This window comes from Lepidochelys kempii, chromosome 5, assembly GCF_965140265.1.
Source record: "Lepidochelys kempii isolate rLepKem1 chromosome 5, rLepKem1.hap2, whole genome shotgun sequence".
Classification (NCBI taxonomy): Eukaryota; Metazoa; Chordata; order Testudines; family Cheloniidae; genus Lepidochelys; species Lepidochelys kempii.
This window is the reverse complement of record NC_133260.1, coordinates 74,269,849-74,288,184: the sequence shown is the minus strand read 5'-3', so window position 1 is coordinate 74,288,184 and position 18,336 is coordinate 74,269,849. Positions and strand designations below refer to the sequence as shown.

The 18,336-nt window shown below is 39.2% G+C and overlaps 1 protein-coding gene across 1 annotated transcript; it reads right to left on the bottom strand.

Moving 5' to 3' along the window:
• Positions 1 to 6,485: 6,485 nt before the first annotated feature.
• Positions 6,486 to 17,220, bottom strand: ARL14EPL (ARF like GTPase 14 effector protein like). Its single transcript, XM_073346222.1, has 4 exons — positions 17,142 to 17,220; positions 9,582 to 9,704; positions 7,084 to 7,223; positions 6,486 to 6,728 (listed from the first exon to the last, which is right to left on the bottom strand). Exons 1-4 carry the CDS (start codon positions 17,142 to 17,144, stop codon positions 6,506 to 6,508), a joined length of 489 nt encoding a protein of 162 aa, XP_073202323.1. The 5' UTR covers positions 17,145 to 17,220; the 3' UTR covers positions 6,486 to 6,505.
• Positions 17,221 to 18,336: the final 1,116 nt, after the last annotated feature.

Here is an 18,336-nt window from a genome sequence, read left to right as displayed (position 1 = left end):
CTCCTCACTGTATTTTCCACTGAACGCTTCCGATGAAGTGAGCTGTAGCTCACGAAAGCTTATGCTCAAATAAATTGGTTAGTCTCTAAGGTGCCACTAGTACTCCTTTTTTTTTTTTTTAAATAAAATTACTTTTATGGATGGAAAGAAAGGGAAAAAGCCTTTGCATGTTTCATGCCAAGGTCAAAATCAGAGTTGATGAAGTGCCAGTATTACATTGTAACAAATGTACAAAGGGTGCTGTTATTCCAAATTCCACACATCTGCTTTCCAAGTGGAATGAGATCAGATATGCTAAATACTAAAGATTATGTCTAATGTGCCAAAGTGAGACTCTACAGACTAAGCATTGTCTTTGTTACAAGATAAGAAATTTAACAGAACTAGGATATTATGATTCTGGTGAAACTATTTATCTGGGGAATGTCTCAAATTCTACTGGTTTGGGGCTAGAGTCCTTAATCTGGTTTGGAAATAGTGCTTGAGCTCAATTTTGCTTTGTTAGAGGGTGTTAAAGGGATCAAGAGAGTTGCCTGAAAAAGGCTTCAAAGCAATTTTTTTTTACTGCAGAATCTGGTGAACATTAACTATAGAGTTCGTTCCTCAACAAATGCTGACGTGTATAAGTTCAATAACAGGACGGATTAATTTTCCTCTAAATGATGGAGTGGATCTGACTGGCTTCTAGCCAATACACAGAAGTTTATTTTAAACCAGAAGGAATGGGTTAGTGGTCTAAGCATAGGATTGAAATATCTAGACTCTCTGGAGCCACAGATTTGAATTCTCTCAAAGCCGACAATCCTTCATCCTTCTTAAGCATTATAAATAAATTAAGTACCATATAATTTACTGGGTGAGGATCTTTTGGACAAGACTGTAAAATTAGGCTCCATGTGGACAAGATCATATGACACTTTTCATATAAATAGGGGGGTCTCCATCACCTGCTGTTTTACAGAATGCCATAGACCATTTGGCTGCTACCCTCCACTCCAGAGGTACTGGTGTATGTACAAACTGTAATTTAAAGTACTTTTGGATCCTTTGGGTGGAAGGAATTACATTGTAAATGTAAATACAATTATAATAAATAATAATACTAAGCTCCAATAAATAACTTTTTACCCAGAGATCTGAAAGTGTTTAACAAAGAAAGATAAATATGAATAGCTCAATTTTATAGATGGGAAAACTGAAGCACAGAGAGGTGAAGAGACTTGCCCAACGTCATATAGTGTGTCAGTGGTGTTTTTACATGAGCTATAATGTGCCAGATCTTCAGCTGGTGTAAGCCATAGCTCCATTGATTATAGTGGAGTTACAATGATCTATGCTACAGATCTGGACATGTGATTAAATAGCAGTTATCTTCAATTGCTAACTATCCTCTACTAAATCTGATGGAGTACAATGAAAATATGCAGCTGAGACCCAAACAGAAACTGAATCACACAGTGGCTCTATTTTATTCTCCCAGTTGTCAAGAACATAAAGGGTAGAATTTGCTTAGCTGGTCTTTGTGGTCATATAGAATCTAGACAACAATGACCAAGCAAATGAGAATTTAGGGGAGAAAAGTTTGTGATGTGGCTGAAAAAATTCAGGAACCAAGAGTTTGCTAGTTCAGACACATGCAGTGGACAAATGAAGAGGACCTGATGAAGACAGCATGGCAGGAAGGGATGGTAGTAAGGAGAACCTACGGAAAGCCAAGGAAGCAATGGACGGCTGGGAAGCAATGGACAGCTGGTTGGATTGCATCAAAAAAGATGGTAAGCAGAAGGACCTTAGTACTGTCTCAGACACACAAAGATGGTGGATGCTTGCATGATGACCCAACCGCAGGTGATGGGATAAGAAGATTGTGTGATGGTATCTTACCTTAATCAGTCGATATTTTTAATGTATCTGGGTTTTCATCTTATTTTAGCCATAGCGAGAACTCTGAGGCAGTAGAACTGTCAGAAAAGAAGCTGTGTGTGTATGGAATAGATATGCTAAGTATAATGACCCTGTTTAACTTCTATAATTTGAAGTGTGTCAGTGAAAGAGAGAGACAGAAAGTGTGTATGTGTGGACAGACCTTGTGGGGTGGTCCAGAGGTCTCCTCCCCCCTGTATTTTTTTAAATTAGCCTTCTAGAACAAAGTTATTCCAAAGAGCAAAATATTTGCTCTTCAAAAGTATTTTTATAAGGCAAAAAATGATTTTGTACTATTATGAGAGGGGGTGGTTTTGTAGGAGGCAGGAAAATCATCCAAACCTTCCCTTTAAGTTGCTGGCAGATTTTAACTAAAGATCACCTGCAAGTCCCCTCTAACATAGTACTGAATATTTGACATTTAACTACACAAAGCCCAATAGGCAAGTGCCTAGGTTTTGTTTCACTTTTGCTACTACTTGTTTCTTATCTGTCGCTGAGTTTCATTATCAATAAATAACATATGCTTGACGTTGTGTGGTTTGGTTTTCTGCAGCTGCGCTTATGTGAATTAAACTTGTGCACTGACTGCTGCTCATTCTGCATACAGGAAACAGTAGAGGGAACATTGTTTGGAAACAGGAAGAACCATCTTCAAATTGTGTCGTAGTTCCCTATGTACCATGATATTATTTTTATTGCCCTTTTCCTCCCTCCCCCTTCCTTTTTATTTCTTACAACCGCTTGTTGCATATTCAGATTAGACTGCAGCTCTTCAGAGCAGGAACTGTCTTTCGCTCAGTGTTTGTATATGCCCAGCAGAATGGAGTCAAAAGCCATTTTAGGATTTCAAAGTGCTACTAGAAGACAAATAATGGGCCTGTAAATGGATTTCTTTGTAGATATACATTATTCTGGTTTTTAATCACTTGCTTCAGGGATTTATTTATGAAGGTTAATCTGTGTCTAGCTGAATCTGTCCAAGAGAATGTTCATTTTCTTCCGTGGCTTTGGGGCAGCACTGCCATGTAGACTACCCCAGGGCTGAAAATCCCAGGTTTCCAGGGTCCCCCGCTCAGGGGCAACCCAGCCACAGGGACTAATAGCAGCAGTGAAACTACCATAAATCACGTCAATTAGGGCTGTCAAGTGATTTAAAAAATTAATCGTGATTAATCACACAATTAATTGCACCGTTAAACAATAATAAATGGTATTCTATTTAAATATTTTAGGTGTTTTCTACATTTTCAAATATATTTATTTCAATTACAACACAAAATGCAAAGTGTACAGTGCTCACTTTATATTTATTTTTGATTACAAGTATTTTCACTGTGAAAAAACAAAAGAAATAATATTTTTCAATTCACCTAATTCAAGTGCTGTAGTGCAATCTCTTTATTCTACATTTGTAAATTCAATTTCATGATACTGTACAAAAAAATATTGCATTCAAAAATAAAATAATATAAAATTTTAGGGCCTGCTGTTCTGCTATACAAAGCACAGGGGATCTTTATAGGGGGGAAGGCAGCACGTTGCATTTATTGAGAATACAACAGTTAGCATATGCTTTTCAGTCACACACACACATACACATCACGCACACAGTCCTGCCAGTTGATGCTTTTATAGTTCCTAGTCTGTTGTAGCTCGAGTCAATCTCATGGCCAGTTAGACTGAACACAAATTAGGAGCTGGGCTCTGTCGGTCGCAATCCGATGCTCCAAGGTTTTGGCAGGACTGAACCCAGAGTTTTATGGCAAAACACCCCAGCTTTATACTTGTAAATTCCCATTTGAGTCCATGCATTTTGCAATGTCATCCTGTAATTATTAGTCCTTAAGTGTGGTAATCTTGGGGTTTTCCTCTGTTATCATTTGACGGTTATTGTCGGGCTTCTCATCGTTATCTCCTATTTGTTTGTCTTGCCTTCAAGGGTGGTTGCCTCACCTCTGAGGCAGTCAATGCTGCTAACATGTTTAGCATAGGATACAATGGATGTTTTTTGATTGTCTCCTGATGTTTCTAAGTCTTTTACTTTTTTTTGACCACCTGGACATTTGTGATGGCTTTCACATCTTACCTTTTCGTGATGGATGCATTCCTCATTCACACAAACAATCTCTCACAGAGAAGACAGCAGTATTTTATATTCAGCAGAATACATTGTAAATTAAACTTCACTAAATCTTGTGGTCAAAACAGTTTACATTGTGGCTCAGGCCTTTAACATTCCTTTAATCTAATTAACACGGACACAATATAAGATCCTGTCTTTTACTCACTAAACCTTAAACCAAAGAAATGTCTAGAGGGAAGTTTATAATGCATATAGGAAACAAGATCCCAGTCTCAGATGGTCATTACACAAAGTAAAACTATTTCCCCATGCTTATTTTTGCCCCCTACTATTACTCACACCTTCTTGTCAACTGTTGGAAATGGGCCATCCTGATTATCACTACAAACAGTGGTCTTTTTCCTCCTGCTGATAATAACTCACCTTAATTAATCACTCTCATTAGTGTGTGTATGGCAACACCCATTTTTCCATGTTCTCTGTGTATATATATATATATATCTTCCTAGTGTATTCTCCACTGCGTGCATCCGATGAAGTGGGTTTTAGCCCATGAAAGCTTATGCTCAAATAATTGTTAGTCTCTAAGGTGCCACAAGTACTCCTGGTTCTTTTTGCTGATACAAACTAACATGGCTATCACTCTGAAATCTATCATTCCTTTCTGTTATTCAAAAAGGGTGGCTGGCAGAATTAATTCAAAGTTTACATCAATTTTTATAGTACAATTATAAAATCCTGTCCCTACACTGCAAGTCCACTCAGTCCTACTTCTTGTTCAGGCAATTGCTCAAACAAGTTTGTTTACATTTGCAAGAGATAATGCTGCCCAGTGCTTGTTTACAATGTCACCTGAAAGTGAGGGAGATCTGTGACTCCAATCACCCCAAGAGCGGTGCTCCTTCCTTCCTCTATCTTCAGAGGAGAGGGTCAGCAAGGGGAAGGAATCTCTTACTGACTCCGTAGTCAAGGAGTTGGAGGAGTGAGACTTTCTTGCCACCAAATGAGCCCTGGAGCACTGGGTGGTTCCCCAGCTTACCAGATTAATCACTGAGATGGTCTGGTCAGGTTAGGTGGTCTTCTCTTCTTTGGGAACCAAACAGGTCTTTGTAGATCTCTCTAAGCCCTGGTCTACACTGGGGGAATCGATTGAAGTTATGCAACTTCAGCTACATAAGTAACGTAGCTGAAGTCGACGTACTTAGATCGACTTCACTGTATTTTCCACTTTATGCATCCGATGAAGTGAGCTGTAGCTCACGAAAGCTTATGCTCAAATAAATTGGTTAGTCGCTCAGGTGCACAAGTACTCCTTTTCTTTTTGCGACTTACCATAGCGTCTTCACTGCGGTGAGTCGACTGCTGCCGCTTCCCCGTTCACTCTGCCTGTGCCTCTCATGGCGCTGGAGTACAGGAGTCGACAGGAGAGCACTTGGGTGTCGATTTATCGCATCCAGACTAGATGCGATAAATCAATCCCCGCCTGCCGATCCGGCAGGTAGTGAAAACATACCCTAAGAGAAAGAGCTTCGGGTGGGATTCCCTCATTTTGGGGGGCCTTTTCCAAAAGGCACAACATATAGAGCACTTGTGCAGTACATATGCTTCACCAAGGCAGAAGATGAAGAGTGTCCATCACGGATGAGAATAGCTGCCTCACAGGAAGGACATGATTTGAATACTGGAGATTTCGAATCTGCCACATCCCAAGGTGTCCAGTGCCGGATCACCTTCTAGACATGAAGCCTTCTTTCTACTTTTCTTTTTTGCAACAGGCTTAGAAGTAGAAATTTAACTGTACTGACCTAGATAGTGTTCTATGCTGAGAACACTAACTACAACTAACTAACAAATAAACAAGGAAAGAATCACACAGTGAGCAGAGTCACGGACACTACAGGGGTTCTGTCTCACAGACATGAACAGTAAGAAGGAACTGGAGGGCAGTTGTGGCTGTACTGCCATTTATGCCCTCAGCTATGGGGCACCAGACGACATGCAGGGTGCAAGTGCAGCCCCAATAGACACTACTACCTGCCCGCATGCAGTGCATGCACACCAGGAGAAGCAGAATACAAGCGGAATCACTCAAAGAAGAATGGATTTGTCATACGTTGTATAGGTGCATATGTGAAAAAATTAATGAGGAAAAAAATCAAAGCAATGTGATCCTGTTTTCCAGAGTAAGGATGTTGTCTGACCACAGCATTCCTGATACCTGTAATTTTAAAAAGTAAAGACTTAGGAAGACCTTGTTAGCTGCCTCAGCAAAGTTGCCAAGGATTAAGGAGAATGAAATATATACTTGTCCCTAATGGTGAGGATTAAGGCATATTGGTGAGGCAGAGAAAGGCGCATGAGCACCACCAACAGGTACTTTAGCCAAGTCAATCCAGCCCCTTTCACAAAACCAAAATTCAGTTTTATTAAAGGTTAAAAAATAAAAAAGAATGAAAAGAAAAACATTGCTCAGTTACAAAAGCTAGCAGAAAAACATCATTCAGGGACAAAAAATGGTAACATGCTGATCACTTCACCAGCTTCAGTCTCAATTCTCTCATAAACCCATTTTCTATTACAGCGACATTCTGGTCCACATTTGTTCGAATTGCACTTAGGGCACGGATAGAAGCAACCCAGGCAGTTCTTCTCCAGGCAGTCACACAAATCCATGTTATTACAAAGCAGCCTGCCATGTTTGTCATACTTCTTCATAGTTCTGTTAGAGAAAAACAGTGACCTTCAGAGAATATTTCAAACACGCTCAATGACTGAAGTAAGCTAATGAGGAAAAATCTACATAGGAGCAAGTACTTTCTTCTGAACACTCTTGCAACATAGCGAAATGCCAATATAAGTTTCTGATAGTAATAGACAGTTATTAAATGTTAAGTAATGTGTGCCACAAAAATAAGTCAAACTTCTATTAAACTAAATAGAGAAAGTCTATTTACTCTGCTAAATATTCACATTTTAAACAAGGTCTATGAAAATATTTGTTTTTTAATTTTCTGTATATTGAGTAAACATCTCAATTTCAAAAGACATATAATAAATCAAAGATACTGTCTTACTTGTGTTTATAAAAAAAATCTTGGTTCATCTTTGCCATACGCTCTTTCTTCTGCTGCTCTCTAGTTTCAGGGTTGAAGTCGGCTACCTGAGGTCCTGGGTTTTGAAACGCTAAGCATTTTAGTTGCCGCTCTATTTGCTGCTATGAATGAACAAACAAAGGAAAGATTATAAACACCAAAGCTAACCAGAATTTTTTTATTTACTGCCATATATGTTTGCTAGTTTTAATCTTCTTAATAAAAATATAAAAGGACACAGTGATTGGCATGTAAGGCAAAAACCTGACCTACTGTAGCATAGTCCCATTTAAAAACCGTTCACCCATCTATTAATTTTTTAACCAATTATGCCCAAGGCCCATTCTGTCAACTAACAGAGGAGGGCATAGCCAATTTTATGCAGGTGTGAATGCAGAGAAAGAAGGTGGGTAAGCATGACATGACAGCTCAAGCTGCAATGTCCACACTGCTATTTTTAGTGTGCTGGATCAAACCTCACTAGTGCAGGTCTGTCTGCCAGACCTGGGAGGTTCTCTCCCAGCTGCAGTGTAGACATACCCAGAGAGCTCAGGTTGTAGTACCTCACCACAAAGATTATATTGGTTGTTTTTCTCTTGGTTTTTGAAAAATTATCACCGTGGACAGAAACACTCCCTTCCTGTAAAGGCCTAGCTAGAGTGAATTCAAGAACAGGAAAGAGGGAGCTTAGCACTTGTGTTGTTCACTTTCTGTCAGAGAGATTGGACCACATCAAAAATGCCATCTAAGAAAGCAGACATTGCATTTTCTAAAATATTTTGCAGTTAGATACTGTTGCCATTGTGTGTTTTCCTTTGAATCAGAATGAGTTTCAAAACAGAAATTCTAACAGAAACAGAGTTGCTGAAAGATTGTTTGATTTCTGCCTCTCAGTAATACACCCTTTCAAACTTTCATAGCTCATTCACAATGCTGTTTGGAGCCTTTCTGCCCTGTCCCTTGTTTATATCTATGTTGCCTGATCCCTACCAATTACCCATAAGATCTTTCTGACTGGTCTAGGCCCTCATCTATGTTATATTAGCTCTTCTCCAAATTCTCCCCTGTGAACCTAATTTTGCATTCTTCAAGTTACAGTTTCTCGGACAGTTCTTACAATATGAATATATATCTCAACATCTGAAAAAAAACCCTTTAATAAAGATATTGCATCATTTGCAATTATTCTGAAAATAATTATTAATGTTGCAATAATTAGGAAAGCATTATTGCAACATTAAACAATAAAATGAAGGTCCACTAAAGTACACAATGTGCCTTTAAGGTAGTAATTCAGTAGCCTACAATGTAAAAGAAAATACTGTCACTGTCCTAATCTGAGCTGGATCATTCTTTCTGTTCTCTTACCCGCCTCTGTTCCCTCAGCTCTCCATGGCCTATCTCTCCAAGAAGAATCTGGGGGCAAGGAGAAGGTATGGAAGATCATTAGGGCAGGAAAGAACAACTCGCAGGACTGAAGTGTATGAAGAAAGGAGAAGAGTGGAGGAACCAAAGCAAACAATTCATAGAGATTGACAGTACTTTAGCAGGGTTATTTTATTGTATTTTTGCTGGAAATCTGGATTTACAATCGGATTAAACTGTTTTGGGGGGTTAAGAATGGGCCTTATTCTCCAATGTCCTACAACTTGGTTTGTCATTTACACCAGTACAATGCAATTGCGAGTAAGCATAAAATGTTACCAGTCAGAACAGTAGCATTTTACACCTACTTTTCACTCACTACACACATGATGTCATAAATGATGACACAAGGTGCAAGGTGGTAACATTTATTTGGGATTCTCAAGATTTCTGTAACAGTAGATTATTTTATTTATAAATTAATCTTATCTTCTCAAACATAAATTTATGTGAATCAGCTTCCATCATCTTCATTTCAGACTCCACCATATTGTTTCGATCACAGTCTATATTAATTTTTTAACAACAATGTGCTCCCAGGGACGGGTTCCAGTCACTCCACACTGGTGGTAGCAATGGGAGCTTAAGCAGATTCTCTGTTGTTGTGGCACATGTCCAATAGCCAACTTTTATTTGCAAGCTGGCTAACATCAACTTCTGATAAGCAGTGGGACACCCTCATCAGCTGGCCACATGTAGACATTTAAATTTTGTGGGTAGAAATTGGGTTTTACTGTTAAAATGCAGTCCCTACTCATAGGTTACAAACGTTCCAACTGGAAGCAAATAACAGACAATAATGGAGGCTGAAATGCCAAACATAAGGAATCCCTTCCAGAACTCAGGGTAAAATTAATTACAAAGATTACTTCCTGTTGAGAGGACTGTCCCACTTTCCTGCATCCTCCCTTGCTAATGCCAGAACTCTGAATGGCTCTAAACACTCTGTTAAGTATCTGCACATGTATTGCTGTCATTTCACTATTTGCCTTTACTTATAATTGCACATTTGTTCCAATGCCCTGATCAGTAACACAGTACTTCAGAAGTCATACCAGTTGCTTCTGTGCTATTTGACAATCCTTAGCAGGAGGGGCATGTGCTTCTGCAGGTTCCTCATGGGCAGAATTGCTTTTCTCAGTACAATTTTCTTCCAAATGATCGCTCATTTCAAGACACTAAAAAAATGAAACATCAAAAACTGAACACTTTAAAGAGATATATACAGGTATGAGAACCACAGACTTATGACAGGGAGCTGGTCAAACTTTTAAATTGACCAGCTGGTATCCATCTCAGACCCTCAAAGGTTCTGGACCCACATTGCTTACTGAAAAAAGTGTGTCAGTATCAGATTCTATTTTAGAAATGTTATTAAAATTCTGAAACAAACTAATATAAAACCTAGAAACCTATCACCAAAGGTAAGCTGGTATTAATAAACTAACTAAAAATAAAACACTGCCAAATCAGAATTAAATAAAGATCAAATCAACAAATCAAGCAAGGTAGTTTAAATACTGGATTGGAGTTAGATCATCAAATTAATATAAAAAATAATTGATCCTCATATAAATTCTAAGGAGCCTGAGAATGTGGCTGTGCAGCTGGGTATATATCCCAATTAAATAATTTTACCATGGTCAATCAAATGTGTAATTTGAATCTGGTTAAAAAGCCTAATATTGAAAGTAAACTATTACCTAATGTCTGAATCTCAATCTCAGAGCTATTACCCAACTTCCTTTTAGACTTCAGGTTTCAGAGTAGCAGCCGCGTTAGTCTGTATCCACAAAAAAAAACCCAGGAGTACTTGTGGCACCTTAGAGACTAACAAATTTATTAGATCATAAGCTTTCATGGGCTACAGCCCACTTCATCGGATGCATAGAATGGAACATATAGTAAGAAGATAGATATATACAGATATATATATATATACATAGAGAGAAGGTGGAATTTGCCATACAAACTGTAAGAGGCTAATTAATTAAGATGAGCTATTTTCAGCAGGAGAAAAAAAACTTTTGTAATGATAATCAAGATGGCCCATTTAGACAGTTGACAAGAAAGTGTGAGGATACTTAACATGGGGAAATAGATTCAATATGTTCAATGACCCCCGTCATTCCCAGTCTCTATTCAAACCCAAGTTAATGGTATCTAGTTTGCATATTAATTCAAGCTCAGCAGTTTCTCATTGGAGTCTGTTTTTGAAGCTTTTCTGTTGCAGAATTGCCACCCTTAAGTTTTGTACTGAGTGGCCAGAGAGGTTGAAGTGTTCTCCTACCGGTTTTTGAATGTTATGATTCCTGATGTCAGATTTGTGTCCATTTATTCTTTTGCATAGAGACTGTCCAGTTTGGCCAATGTACATGGCAGAGGGGCATTGCTGGCACATGATGGCATATATCACATTGGTAGATGTGCAGGTGAATGAGCCCCTGATGGTGTGGCTAATGTGATTAGGTCCTATGATGGTGTCACTTGAATAAATATGTGGGCAGAGTTGGCATCGGGCTTTGTTGCAAGGATAGGTTCCTTGGTTAGTGTTTTTGTTGTGTGGTGTGTGGTTGCTGGAGAGTATTTGCTTCAGGTTGGGGGGCTGTCTGTAAGCGAGGCCTGGTCTGTCTCCCAAGATCTGTGAGAGTGAGGGATCATTTTTCAGGATAGGTTGTAGATCTTTGATGATGTGCTGGAGGGGTTTTAGTTGGGGGCTGAAGGTGACAGCTAGTGGCGTTCTGTTATTTTCTTTGTTGGACCTGTCCTGTAGTAGGTCATTACACATATTGTATATATTTCCACATGTTAAGTATCCTCACACCTTCTTGTCAACTGTCTAAATGGGCCATCTTGATTATCACTACAAAAGTTTTTTTCTCCTGCTGATAATAGCTCATCTTAATTAATTAGCCTATTACAGTTTGTATGGCAAATTCCACCTTTTCTGTATGTGTATATATATATCTTCTTACTATATGTTCCATTCAATGCACCCGATGAAGTGGGCTGTAGCCCACGAAAGCTTGTGCTCTAATAAATTTGTTAGTCTCTAAGGTTCCACAAGTACTCCTGTTTTTAGACTTCAGTTCTCATGTGGAAGCTAATCTTTTCCTTCCCTGTCCCCAACACCAATATTATAATACAAACCTTTAACAGAACACTCTCCTTAAGCAGAAGTTTATGTACTAGAAATTGCAGGTGACAATCTAAAGTCTCTCAAGACTTTTAAATACAGAGCACACTGTAATGAGTGTCTTTATCAAAAAATTTAGGGCTGTTTAGACCTGGGGAACTTTTCTTTTTGGTGTTTTCCCCATGTGGATGTGCATGCACACAGCCACACTTTCACTTCCACACCCTAAAAATACAGAAAATAAAAAGGCTAAGACCTCTCCCACTTAATAAAAGCAAAAGACAAAGAACAGAAAAGGGAAAAATAAGGTATTTAAAATGTTTGCAAACGCTTCAGCTCTCTCAGTCTTCTGGGCTTTTACTGAGCAGGAGTGCAGACAATGATATTCTGCTGGCAAAACACTTCTCACTAACAGAACTTCTTTGGGTGCTGGCAGAGATTGGTCAAAGGCTGAGCTGGTCTGTTTGTTGATGCCATGACTTGCTCTCCCAAGCCCTGAAGATTCTGAAATGACAGTCTGCCTCTGATGTCTTGTTGACCCCAAAAAAACCAGAGGCTTCTCAGCCTAATCCTTAATTCAAACCATTTATAGTGTTAATCACTCTGCCTTGAAACTTTCCGTCCAAGGTCTTTAGACAAAACAGATGCAAAGCCTACCTTGGTGCTATGCAACTTGATCCAATCAACTTTGTATTGGGTTACTGTTAGTAAACACCAACTTGGAAAAGTCCTGCTTAAGCCAGCAATTTAAAAATATTTTGTATTTTCCATATTACAGAGACTGTTGGTCTGTGACCCTCCCGCATAATATCAAAAATTCAGGCACATAAGACCACTATTGAGGAAACTGGCGTGGTCTTATCTGGATTCAATGTCTCAAAAGGACATTATGGAAACTGGAAAATTCATTATAAACCTCCTATAAACACAACAAATGGGAAAAACCCTGACACAACAAAATGGAGTTACTCAACAGTCCATCAGCAAAAAATAAATTCAAATTTACAATAAATGTCATCAACTCCACTTTTTCCTCATCTAATCTCAAAACAGACAATTGTTCTTATTCTTTTGGAAACAAAGCAATTGCTGCAATCTTCCTATTTTGGGACTGGGCTACAGGTGAGACAATTTATCTTCTAAAATCTTAATTCTTGATACAGAAAAGTTACTCTATTGCTCATTAAGATAGAATCCATTTAAAATACGGAATTTTTAATGTTGTATAAGGTTTGTTACTCATACAAGCTAGTCATCTCATATAGGGTATATATGATGAACTGTAATTGTAGTACATTAGTTTTATTCTAAAATTTTGGCCAAACTTTTCAAACTTGGGTGCCTCAAGTTAGATACCTAAATCAATGTTTAAGCACAAAAATAAATGGTCAGAAGTTCAGAGGTGCTGAGCACCTATCAGCTGTTAATTAAATTTTATTATAAATTACTTGTTATTTCTATTTTATCTAGTTAACTAAATATGGCTGTAAGTGCTTGATTTTAGGCACCAACATTTGAACAGTTTGACCTTAGTTCCTTTACCTTTTATTTACTGAAATAAACTAAGAAGGCTATTTTGCAGGGCAAGAATAATATTCCTCAAAAGATACTTAGGCCATTGTTCTGGGCTCACATTTTTAAAATGATTCCTGAACTACCAATGGTCATTTACATTTTTCCTATCTGAAATGTTTAAGCAGGACCCTAAGTTTAATATGTTTATGCAGCTGCATAAATAATCACATAATTCTGCATTCTTTTGAAATTTCAGATGAATTGAGCTCCACAGCTGAACCTTTCACTTAAAATCATAAAAAGTCTGTAGCTTAATATGGTTGTGAAGAAAACCTTCAAGATGTGAACCAGGTGCTACAGATGTAATGCCTTCTGCTAAAGACAGCCAGAAACAATAACTTTGAAAGAAGATTCCACTTCATCACAATGGGGTGTTGATTCTGAAGCCCAGTGACCACAATTTAAATGACAACACTGTTAACTATTTCCTGTTAATCTTTAAAGCAGAAGGAAGCTAATGTGCTCATCCATTGTTGCAGGAAGTAGTGGCAGATTTTGGGGCAGAGTATAGAGTGGCAACTAGCTGAAGAGATGAGGAACAAGGAATTCAAACCCCTCTCCCAAATTTAAAGTCATCTCCCTAGTGCCCAAAAGGAGGAAAGTAAGAAGAGATACTTTCCCTTTGCAGTACCAAAAGCCTCAACTGCCTCCTGGATGCCAAAAACCAAAACTGCTTCCCATATATTCCTGTGTGTCAAAAGCTCCACGTGTCCCCTTAAAATAGGTTTAGTTCAGTATCAACTTAAATAAATAAATAACATCAGGGCATATTGTACTGGTTGGACGACTGCTGAACGGGCGATGAGGAAGAGAGAACTTGAGGGCAGTGCTGCATAAGTCCAGGGTCTCTGCTGTATAATCTTAATAAATACTTAAGTCTTAAGTTTCGTCTTTTGCTATTCAGGAGCAGGAATGTTACAGTACAGCCAAGCTACATATTTTCAAGCGCAAAATGATGATCTCCAGACACTCCAACACATTTTGGGTAAATCGTTACATGAAGACATCAAAGAATAACCATTTTAAGGAATTGTCACTAAGCTATTGAAACAGTAAATTACTCTCTGGAATATAAAAACACAGACCAACATTTTCACAAAGCAAATAGGAGCCATCAGTGATATCCTATGGATGTGGAGAATACATGTACAGGTCGTTAACTTAACTTGCCAGTCGGTGTCACTGTTGTTCTACACAGGCCATATAAAGTCATGGTCAAGCAATTTTTTAAAAGCTTTCACTGTGTAAGCAAATTAACTGGTATGGGTGCTATAGTTTGTCATATTTTATGGACCTCCAAAAGATGTGTCGCAATAATATATGCTGCATTTCTATCATTCCAGACAGCAGCATAACAATTCACCAACGTACTGGAGGCTCTAAACGATAACTGAGGTGAAAACTCTGCCTGTTAAACCCACACTTTTTCATTTTGCACTATTTTTGCTTATACTTGGAGTCTACTTTTATGATTAACATAAAAACCACATCACTCCCTCTGCTAATAAAACACCTACGGACTCACTCACATAATCAGCCAACCAACACACTCACTCACTCATTCTCTCCCCACTCCTCCATCGCTCACTGTCACACAGCTTTCCCCCAGAAGGATAAAGGGAGAGAGACTTGCAGGTGACAGATGCTGGCCTTGCCACTTAAGGCACCTTTGGAAAGTGCTGAGAAATCAGGGTGATGGGCACAGTATAAGAATCTGAATACAGTAGAATCACCCGTGCGGCACACACAGTTCGCACCCACCATTCCCCATCAATCACCTATTCATTCCTCCATCCTCTGCCTGCTGGGGAACATCTCAGTGCTCTCCCCAGTCGGCTGAGGATCTCTCTGCCCCTCACTTCCCCCTAGGGGCATCTCCAAGGGCCTCCTCCATGTTGAGGAGCTTTGAGCCTTCCCCATCTGCTCGTGGATCTCTCAGAGTGTCCCACACTTGGGGTCTGTAGTGGCACCTTAAAGATTAACAGATTTATTTGTGCATATGTTTTGTGGGTAAAAAACCCACTTCTTCAGATGCATGGAGTGAAAATTACAGATACAAGAAGTGGGGTTTTTACCCACAAAAGCTTATGCCCAAATAAATCTGTTAGTCTTTAAGGTGCCACCAGACTCCTTGTTGTTTTTGTGGCTACAGACTAACATGGCTACCCCTCTGATACTTGGGGTCTCTGACACTTTGACATGGAGGGTTTTTTAAGTCCTCTATTTGGGGTCTCTCTGGTCATTTCCTCCTGGTGGTGGATAGTGTCTCAGATTTCCCGCAATCCTGCGGCAATGGTCTCTCAAGGACCCCATCTCTGTGGGGTGGTTGTCTCCACACTGCTTAAGTCCCTCCCCTTCAGGGATCTCTCTTGGGACCCTTGGGGTGGGGGGCAGGGGACGCTCTCTACTTTACCTGCCTTATTTTTCTCCTATAAGTGACTGCAGAGAGGAAGGGAGCTGAAAGAACCAGCTAAGAAGGCGAATGCCTTCAGACTCCCTGCTTATAGCACCCCTGCAGGGCAAGAGGAAGAAGTTGAGGCATAGCAGGAAAAGCACTTAATAAGCTGCCTTGCAGTGAAGTGAAAGGGAGGAGAGAAGAACAAAAGAATCTGCTCCTTAGCCAGATCTCTAATTCAATGGTTCTAATCTCAATTTTTTCCATACCAGGCCCTTCTTTTCCCTCCCTCACGACATCCCTCCAATCTAGCCAGGCCTTCAAGCAGCATTAATGTCCCTTTGGATTTCCATTTTGAAATCTGTGTGTACAAGGAAAGCAGTCAGTTCTATTCCACCTCCTTCCATTCCACCTCCCTCTCGAAACACTGACTTTGCACACAACTTGATGTGAATAAGTATTTCATTCCTGTGAACATGCATTTCTCAATGTTACCAGACAACGTGACCTCTGTAAAGGATATAATGTTTGCTAACTTAAACAAAGACGGAAGACAGTGCTAACCTGACCGAAGACAGAATGGAGAAGTAATGTAAAAAGAGATCTGGAGATGTTGTCAAAGAGGCAGATGTTTCTGGTCAGAAAGAGCATTGCATCAGGAAATGTTTGGAGTTGGAAGGCATAACATTAATTTATGATTTTTACAAAGGAAAATGTTCCTCTTTGCTATTTCAAGGATTTATTATTGTTACTTGTTATTCATGGGTCTTGCAGACTGTGCTGTCTAAATACTTCAGCTGGTAGAAGATATAGTGAACAGAGTTCTTCATCGTTACAGGCTGCTTGGTATCTTCACAGTGAAAGTACATATTAATTTTAAATTACTTTTACATAATTACAAGATTCTTAATAATATTAGTACACTCCATTAGAGTCGCACTGGTGTAAACAGGGGCTGAATTTAGCCTAAACTATTTAAGCCTGATCACTCCTTTCATTGAACCAGTACAGAGAAGACTCTCCTCACAGATCTACCCCCATCCCCCACAAAGGTAGATTGGGCTCAGCTGTTTCTGTAGTACCATCTTCCTCCTGGCCCCAAACCTGCAGAGAGCTCTGTGGGCCCAGGGATCAGCAGCTGATGTTATGACACATACGTCACGCCTCTCTAAAACTCTGCAGGAAACTGGACATAAATTTAATCCAGCATGAGAATGAATGAATTTTTCCACAGCCCTTCTTTGCACTTGGAAATGCTTTATGTGAATGTGATGGGGGATGGTGTTCTGGGGGTGAGCCACCATTTAGTGATTCCCTGGCAGCATAGTTCCAAATGGAGTTGTGCTTTCTGGGAGCAGGAGGAGACTCCAGAGCCAGCATGGAAGCAGACAACATATGGAGGGATAGCCCCTGCCTCCTGAGGTTCTGCCAGTATCCTGGAGATTCAATAAGATGTAGAGACAGAACAATGGCCCATTCTATGGGAGGAATGGGGAAAGCAACACTCACCATCTCCCAACAGAACAACAAAACAGACACTCTGCAATAGACTCCTTGTGGAGATTTTGTCCCCCATACATCCTTTTCTTGGTTATTTCCGCCATAGCAGGATATGATAGGCCTTTTCATTGGGTTTGAATTCTACAGGATGATCCAAACAATCATTTTTTCATTCTGGGCTTCATCTAACAAATAGGAGAGGCGTGCTAAATTCTTCCTATGAAAAATTGCAGTTTGAAGGGTTATATTTCCAACTCAAATCAGTTATTGAGGAAAAAAAGGTTTTCCAAAATTTTAAAATTGTACTTACCAACCAAACAGCCTGGCACACAGAAGAAAGATTACTCTAGGTTTACTGCTGCAAAAGTGCTCTGATAATGAGATCCTGACATCAGCCCCAGAGTGACTGAAACAGAAGACCAAGCATCAAAATAATGGTCCCAGGAGGACAGCGCTGAAGACAATGCCAGGTAAAAGTCTTAAAGGACCTCATCCTCACCGCGTTATTTATAGTCCTTTTAAATACTTAGCATACAACACATAAAACTGAGAAATCTGTTAAAACTTCATTTCTTGTGTGCATGTATCTTCTTTATGGTATATATACTATGCAAAACTCTTTTAGGCCTTTTTTAAAACTGAAAATAACCAATAAGACCACAATAATATTTACACTTTTAAAAAAGGTTGCTATAAAGAAAACAACATGGTAATAATAGGACAATATTTTACCACACGAAATAAGTTACATAAAATATCATACAAACTAACAGCCACCTCTTGCAGCTTAAAGTCATCAATTAAGTAAACAGACTTTTCCCAAGTCTCTAAAATGTTGCAACTCCATCACACTTTCATTGATTGCCTTTGATTTGTAGTTTATTTTACCATAAGACCAAAAGAAACAATTCACACTGATTCTGACACTGGGGAGTTTTTCAAATCTCCAGTATATTAAGATCATCGATGACTTTTCCTATCACTTTTTCCTGTCACTTTGAGAGAACAAGTTTAAGATGATCAAAACCCCATAAATTTTAAAGATTGGCGATTAGTCAGTGTACTGACATCACACTAAATTCTCCTCTGTGTGCAAACAAATACTTCTGGTAAGTCCAGCACAAATCCTGGAATCTTCATTAGCTCATTCCATTCCCTCTTTAAGGCATTTGCTACAGCTCAGCCTTAGAAGAAGCTAATTTAA